Below are 8,726 nucleotides of genomic sequence, written 5' to 3'. Positions count from 1 at the left end.
GTTTACCTTTGATTGACAAATTTCCTAATTCAAAATTCATACATATAATTAATATGATTTTCTATTGAAAAATAACATGCACAACATATAGGTTAAAAGGTAAGATAGAGCTTAGATGAGATATAGATAGTGGAAATAAAATGGAATGGCAAGCCAAAAAGTATGATTAGTTAGCTTTGTCTTATAGAATCAACCAACCCTCATGTACAAACACAAATATTTATGGTGGAGCTACCACCACTTTATAAAAACTTACATATGAAAAGGGTGATATTAACTAATATTTGTGGCCTATGGGGATTCAAATACCTGTAAATATTCACTTACATTTGGGAACATAAGTGGATAAACATAAACATATTCATGGAATCAAATCAGAATCACTATCCAAGACAAGTTATGACAAACAAAAGATTAAGAAAGGACAATTCTATTAAAAAAAATGACACAGGAGCATCCTTTGAGTCAATTGTTTTTGTATCTATTGTGTTGTTCGAGATATTTGATTTGGGTTCATATAGGTCTTAGGGGATCTTTGAGCTCCATTTCAATGAGTTAAGTTAGGTCATGAAATCTAGAAATTCACAAAATGGAGTTTCTCGCCAAAACCCAATTTGATTTTTCTAGTGAAGTTTTGGGTTGTGAAGGGTTGTAATTTGTCTCCAACCTTGGTTTTGGGTGATTTCTGTAAATAAGGTCCATGTAGACCATGTGGGTCTTGGTTTTACACTTTCATGTTTTGTGGTTTGAGTTAAGGGTCAAAAGTTGCAAAGTTGTCTTGAAAAGTGCATTTTTTTAAAAATGCAATCGGTTGTAATCGGTTTGGGGAGTTAGGTGTTTTCTAATTTGATGGGAAATATCTACTATGTTCATGAAAAAAATAGAGGAAAGTAGTTTGGAATGCAAGAAAACTTGTTTGGCATCACAAAAGACTCTTTTTAAGAGTTTTACTAGTAAAACAACTTGAAATACATGTCGTACGATCCAATATAGAATATGAAAGGCTTGCACATGTTTGGGAAAGTTGATTTTGTCTTTTAGCTTTCGAATGCAATTGGTTTCATGTAATTTTATTAAGTTTTGAGCAAGATATGGTAAAAACACCATTAGCTATCATGTAAGTTTTTTTTTTTCAAGTTACAGTCTGAAAACACGCATGGTACAGTATTGTACAACCTGGTATGAAATTGCACATGGTTGGAAGAGTTATTGTTTTCTTTTACCTTTTGAATGCAATTGGTTTCATCCATTTTTATGATGTTTTAAGAAAGTTATTGCATTTTTTGTATTGACCTTCTTGAAACCTAACTAGGGTTTCCAACAAGTAAAATAAATTCATAGACAGAGTTTACACTATTGAAAATTCATGAAACTTTGTAGAAACCTCTGCCTCAATCCTGCCCACATTCCCTCCAAAGGAGAGGTCTTGATCTATTGATTTGTGCAAATTATTTGAGAATGATGGTCTCATTTTGCAAAATGATTATTACAAAAGTCCTAGTTGAAGGAGGGCTTGATAAAAGAATGCATTGTTTGAGTTGTTTGATGTAATGATGACTTGCAGACCATCAAAATGCACGGTGAGAGGACTTAAGCAGCCCAAGATTGTATGCCCTTTGTTGATTTTGATTAATGTATGTCTAATAGGCCCTAGAGACATTGTGGTTAGCTTGTGAACCTAGAAGGTACCTAGAATGAATTGATTAGAATCTAGAATGTTAGATTGAAGCAGTCCTTCCTCTACATCAAAAAACCCAAAATATTTGCATGGGAGATAAGCCCATATTGATAAAATTGCAATTAATTGCTATGTAATTGCAACCAAGGGAGCGTAAGTGAATATACAAAGAATAAAGAAAGAAAAGAGAGGAAGGGAATCACTATTTGATTTTCATTGCATGAATTGCACCATCATCTTAGGAAATTGTAGTTGAGTGCTTACTCTATATTGATGTTAGATGTTTGCAAACTTTGGTCCAAGCATATCGATGATCCTCCAAGTGGTTAATGTTTCTCAAGTTAGCTTCTATTTTATTATTATCCAAGGTCAAATTTGTTAAATAGTTCATTGGAAGGCTAATCTCCTTGTGGAATTGGTTAAGAATAATTTTGTTCAAGAGCTCCAATTTGAATCAATTATGAGACTTTCCTTTTTATACTATATTGATTATAATGAGCAAGTCTCTTTCCAGAACTATCTTCCACAAGCTTAATGTTATATGCATTTAGGTGGCAAAGGTAATTGCCATTGCTTTAACCTCAAATTGTTTATGTCATCTTCTTGTTTTCTAGTCATTGCAATTATGGAGTATCCATCGTTGTAAGTAATAAAACATGTGGGTTTGAATTATGCATTTTTCCTTTAAAACACATTTCATTCATAACTAAGCATTGGCAATGTGTTTGCCTAATGTCTTACAAACAATTTTTGTATTAGAAACAAACTTACTCCTTTTCACTTCTACCATTTCTAATATTTCTTGAACAAATCAAAATGGCTTTTTATTAATTGGATGAGAAATATAGTTAATAAATCATAAACAATGTTACTAACAAATACTTGGACTCCATTTTCTTTGATAGTAGGAATTTATGTCTATTGAGGTAATGTTGGTAACCTTCCTCATGCAAAATCTTTGAAAGCTCAAAAAAGAGAAATGCATTAGAGTAAATTTTGGAGAGTTCTATACACCCTTGCTCAAGGGAAAAGAAAAGAAATTGTTAGCCATGACAATAACAAGATTTGAACATGAATTGTATTAGAAAACATCAAAACATTTTGATTGTTGGTTATCAGATTTTTTGAACTTTAATTTTGAATTTGTCATTAAATCTAATTACTAATCGGAATTTTTTATTTTTTTAAGAGTTACTTTTTTTACTTGACAATTATTTTTAATTTAAATTTTAAAAAAAATATTATATAGCTCATATTTATTTAAAAGAGAAATTATCTAAAAAAAATAATAATAAAAATATTTTAAAAATCAAATGAATATTTTTAATTGACATTTCAACATTCAGTAATCTGTAATCATTAAAATAAAATAATTATTCAAAAATAAAATTTATTATTATAATACCATACCATTATACAATTAAATAAAGATCCAATACAAAATGAAGAAGCAATAATAGTCCCTTGTTACAAATCAATCTATATACAAATCAAATTTGTTTTTGTGTTGTAAAAATACAACAAATAAATTTCATCCGGGCTACAAAAGCTCCACGGTTTTAACAGAGACATATATACAATTTTGAGTAAACAATAAAATATCATATTCTACAGATCTACAGACAATCTGCTCAAGCTGCAGGGGGAGCGGGCAATGCGTTGGCTGCATTGGCCATCGCACTACGCAGAGCGTTAGCGCTTATCTTTTGCACCTCATCTCTGCTCACCTCATTCAGCGATTCATCGTTGTATATCTCCCACCAATTTTTAACCAATCTTTTTATATCCTCCCTCTCCATGTTTTCCTCCTTACCAGTGAACCTCCACGGTTTTGAACCCTGCACACACCCACCCATTTTCAATTTAAATTAATTATGCATAGAGATATCAAAAACCCCCTTTTTCATTAACAATATGGCCTGATCAAAGACTTACAGCTGCACAATAGTGAACGACTTTGACAGAATTCAGGTCTACGTTCTCTGGATGACGCCATAGCATAGCTAACACCAGATTGTACGCCAAAGGGATGGGCTTGTACAGCTTTTGAAAATACATGTTCAAGAAATCCTGCAAAGAAACAGGGGTTATTGTAGTCAATATCAGGTTATGGAAAATTAGTGCTGTTTGCAAAGATAAAACAAAGCAAATATGAATTACCTGCTCTGCAAAGGGTGTTGGAGTGGTAGACATGAGAGTTTCCATCATGCTTTCGAAGGTTAATTTACTGGGTTCAAACACAAACATTCCAGCATTGAAGTACAGAGCGGGGCGCTCCTCATCCAACTCAGCAGGCCACGTTACCTTGTTTGGGCACTGCTGGCAGTATCCGATCTTATATTGGGTAGTGTGACTCCACGTCTTCTCACAGAAGCAGTCCATGACAGCATAGAAATACCCATCTGGCATGTCGAATAGATTATCAATGTTGTCAAAGACTTGAATGTCGGCATCCAGATACACCATTTTACTGAACTCCTCAAACTGCACATCCCAAATCAGGACAAAAACAACCCAAAATCTCAATTTGACTTCTGTTGCACATCATAATCAATCATGAAGAAAATAACCCAAAAAATCGAAAAATCATTTACCTCCCAGATGCACAATTTGGAGTAATTGAGAACATAATAGGCCATGGCGAACTGGACTTGATTTTTAGGAGGATTGATGGGCTCGATTTCTCGAACAATACAACCCTGGTTACGCAATTGTAACCTGTGGTCGTCGGGAACATCTGGTAAGACCGCTACCACTAGAGGATACAAACTCTTGACCTTTCTAAGCCCCTTGGCGAGACCCACAACGCCCTCAACGTAATCTCCTGATCCAGCCAGGAAAGTAACGTAGGCTCTCTTAGAATAACCACCGCCAAGTGCTCCCATCTTTCCGCTGAAAATCTCCGCAGGAATTTCCTTAGCCATGATCTTCGTTGCTGATGCAAATGTAATATATAAAGAGTAGAGAATTTCAAAGTATCTACTGTAAATTTTTTGATGAATGAATGCAGTCGATTTGAGAGACTGGAAGGGGCATCTGTATACTTTTATAAGCAGAGGAGAGGATAGGAAAGGGTAAGGCAGCAAATAGATTGGCGACGCCTGGTGCATGTGCGTGTCATCGTGCTATACGACCGACAGAAGAGTCAGGCTGCGCAGTTCGAAAATGTGAGAGACTGGCAGGTGCGAAAACTCCATCGAAATTGTTGAACAATCGCCGATTTTGGCAATTTCTTCGATCCACACTGAAAATTAACTAACATAAAATTGTGGGCCACCTTTATCCATTTGGTCTGTTGCAAACTGATTCAAACTTTTGGTGGGACCATGATCATGTTAGAGGCATTTTTTACTCACGGTCTGTCTGGTAGACAGAATCTAAGGAACTTTCGTCACAGGATTATCACGCAATCCTTTACAAATCGTTGTCACGATTTTTTCGCCTAGTCTCTGCAACTGCAAATAATTTTTTTAATATGTGTTGCTATCAATAAAAATGTCAGGATAATTGAGACGATAATGGAATAATTTTACTTAAAAACTCGTTAAGATATTACGTTGACTAAAAAGTATGGTGCTTTTTCCACTTTTACTGTGTAGGTCGTTCAAGTCACTAGTCAGATATTATGTAATGTTGTAAGAAGTTCAAGTGATACGTGTCTAGAGTTTTACGACTTTGGTTGCAAACGGTGGAGAATATAGTGCCTAAGAGAGTGAAGATTTTGTCCCCTAAAGTTCGAAAGTTTTACAACACAACAAAAATCTTGTAGATGTTCAAACATTACCAAAAGTTTTTTTTGATCTATTTTCATTCAAGAAGTTGAATCACTTGATATGGTTTTGATCTATTCTAATTATCAATTCATGAGCAACATCTTTTTACTATTAAGAATCAACCTTATTTGAAGTCCTTATCTAAGGTTGAGCTTTAGGATGTGTTAATTCATTTTTAGGTTTTTCTAAAAATTGTTCATTTGTTAAGATGTTTTATATGTTATGACTTGAACACAATTTTTTATTCCCGTTCTCACAAGTGGATTTCTATCGATCGAATTTTAGATCACTATTAACATGTTCAAGAGTCTTGAAAGATTCAATAATTATTCCTCCACTTTTCATAACTAACTTATAATAATCATCCAATCACATGTTTAAACTATCATAATCATGATTGTCGATTAGAGTTTTCTCTCTTACATCATGACCAACTCTAAGCCTACCTCTAGCATTCCTCCATTGGATATTAAGGATGAAGCACAAACTTTGTTGGAGGAAAATGAATCTTTTATTGGCTCTAAAAATTATCAAGCAAACTGATTAAGGACCTATTATTAGAAGTCATGGACATGTCTACAAAATGTATATTGAATGAACTTTCACAAGAGAAGAATACAATGGGAATTATGCTAGAAATAACCAATAATAATAAGCCCCTCAAGGGTTAGCCTTTAAAAATATACAATGTCAACAAAAATATAGTACATAAAATGATGGCAATAAACTAATCAATACCTTATATATACACTATACTTCTACCATGGATGACACTTAAGGAAACCTAAGTAATTGCATATATAAGGCTATTTAAATTATTATACAACTTAATTAAGGACAACATTTTTTATAATTCAATTACACATATCCCCATGCACACTATATATTAAGGGTATAACATGCTCAAGTGATTCACTATCCACCCAATGTCATAGTGTGTGCATGCATACTAGTGTTTTTTTACTAGTAAGAAAAGTTGTGATATACCACATACATATTATTTTTATGGTTTGAAGGTAAATTATTTATTGTATTCTTCTCCCTCAACTTTGTAGGTTAATGTATATTTTTCCTCTTTTTTGTGTGGAATTTTTCCGAAAAGGGTTTCTCCAGACACATCTTGTGTTATGCGTGGTTTGCTAATTTATCTCCTGTTGTTGATCTTTCAATCAAATAATATTTATCATATGACCCAATCCTTCTTAATCAAATTTTAAATTTTTTTGTACAAGTTTATAATATTGTATCGTGTAAGTTTCACCTTGATTACCAATATTTGATAAGAAAGATAATATTTCTACTTCTAGATTGGGATTTCTTTCTATATTAAGTGTTGAAATTTTTTTGGCTATAGTAGGACCATTTGTATTGTTTGATTTTGAAGATTTTAGGAAAATATTTAAACCATGGCTTCTACATCATATATTGACATTGAAAAGTTTAATGGCATTATATATAAAATTTGGAAGTTGAAAATAGAAGATCTTGTTGGAGTTCATAGTGAATCCTACAATTCCCAAGAATTGCCTACAATCAAAACATCTATCACATATATAAAGAAAAAGGTATAATTGTATGATATACAATCTTAAGAGATGAATTGATCCAAAGAAGCATCTGATATGCCTTCTGCATTGAATTGATAAATAGATTGATTACAATAGTGAATAATGAATTCTTATAAAAGAAAAAAGGTGAACTCTGGATGAAACCCTAGGTGAGGAGTAAGTTAGATAATGACAAGTGTCCTCATCCTATGACTTGAGATAACATGAATTTTATATAGATGTCTTAAATATAGGAAAAAAACTCATAAGTTTAGCTCAAGTGTAATAAATGAAAAGAAGACCTAAGTAATTAGTTGATGGTTTGCAAATGCTTATTTATTTTCATTCTTTTTATTAGATCGTTTAAATTTTATTATTTAGTCTATGAATTTATATTGTATTGTATATTGTTTGCTAGTGTGTTCTTTCATTTTTAGTATCACACACACACACACACACACACACACACACACACACACACACACACACACACACACACACACACACGTCTCATTTTTATGTGGCCCTCTCATATTAGGAATATCAGTGTCACTAGGGAGATCTGTTCAAGGACAATAACTGAAGCCATCATGAAACCTTGATTAAAGCTACATGTTTAACATGCAAAATGAAACAAATCTCTTTCAATCAACATCCCTATTTAGTAGGACTTGTGCTTCATTTGCACGCAAAATCCTTCAAAAAAAAGATTAAAAAACCACATTCTTACAAAGATTGTAAAGAAAGAAATAAACAAACAAGGAGACAATCTTTCATTAGTGAAATCAATGATTATCTTAGTGAAGAGAGATATCTTTACTATCCAACTTATCTCCAAGATAGCCTTCCCATATCTAGTGTAGATTGCAAAGTTGTAAAAGAAGCTAAGAAATCATATAATCAATTTAAAAATAATAAGAATGTGTAGAACAAATTATATATGATGTGTATACCTTATGGGGTAGTGTAAGAATTGGTTTTTGCCATGTCTCCACAAGAATAATGTGGTTGGAATCACGGGCATGTGCACTCACAATGAAAAGAAGATCTCCATTTGAATCGATGATAGTGAAACCCTCACCATAATTTATATAATTTCATAAAGAGATTTTTTTTTAATTATAATTTAATCAAATAAGAGGTGCCAACTACTAGAAAATCAAATATAAGATGACATTATTTTCAACAAAAATAAAATAATATAAGGTTTCCTAAAAAATGTGCATAAGACTTCATTAATAGCTTCTACAAAAAATTTCTCAAGAAAATGAAATATGTTTTAAAAAAAACCATTTTGAACGTACACACAATCCTTTATAAAATAGAATAATAAATCAATTGTGTGTGTGTGTGTGTGTGTGAGAGAGAGAGAGAGAGAGAGAGAGAGAGAGAGAGAGAGAGAGAGAGAGAGAGAGAGAGAGAGAGAGAGAGAGAGATCATATGCTTTCTACTTATAATTTTCTCATTTTGTAATGACTTTCTACTTATAATTTTCTCATTTTGTAATGATTGAATGCATAGGCTATATGGTTAAAAGAAATTAACCATTTCTCCTACACCTATGAAGAAATGATAGTTGTAGGATGCTTCTATTATTTTTTCCTATGTACGTGTAACATGACAAAATATAAGCATTAATCTTATTACGTGTTTATAGTTACAACATATTTTTTCAAGGCAATATTTGCATATAACATTATTTATTTAGTATATTTTTATCCAAACACA

General features: G+C 32.5%; 1 protein-coding gene across 1 annotated transcript; it reads right to left on the bottom strand.

The window, feature by feature from the left end:
* Window positions 1–3,121: 3,121 nt before the first annotated feature.
* On the bottom strand, window positions 3,122–4,688 carry LOC131066630 (galactinol synthase 1). Its single transcript, XM_058001441.1, has 4 exons — window positions 4,273–4,688; window positions 3,839–4,162; window positions 3,614–3,748; window positions 3,122–3,516 (listed from the first exon to the last, which is right to left on the bottom strand). Exons 1-4 carry the CDS (start codon window positions 4,600–4,602, stop codon window positions 3,310–3,312), a joined length of 996 nt encoding a protein of 331 aa, XP_057857424.1. The 5' UTR covers window positions 4,603–4,688; the 3' UTR covers window positions 3,122–3,309.
* Window positions 4,689–8,726: the final 4,038 nt, after the last annotated feature.

The sequence above is a fragment of the Cryptomeria japonica genome, chromosome 4, assembly GCF_030272615.1.
Source record: "Cryptomeria japonica chromosome 4, Sugi_1.0, whole genome shotgun sequence".
NCBI lineage: Eukaryota > Viridiplantae > Streptophyta > Pinopsida > Cupressales > Cupressaceae > Cryptomeria > Cryptomeria japonica.
This window is presented reverse-complemented; position numbering and strand designations above follow the sequence as displayed.

Bases quoted from the DNA above. Each gene is read 5' to 3' on its own strand.
- LOC131066630 (XM_058001441.1), bottom strand. From the start codon at position 4,602: ATGGCTAAGGAAATTCCTGCGGAGATTTTCAGCGGAAAGATGGGAGCA. The intron at 4,163-4,272 runs GTAAATGATTTT...TGGGATGTGCAG, and splicing joins CCAAATTGTGCATCTGGGAG to TTTGAGGAGTTCAGTAAAAT. The intron at 3,749-3,838 runs GTAATTCATATT...GTTTCTTTGCAG, and splicing joins CAACACCCTTTGCAGAGCAG to GATTTCTTGAACATGTATTT.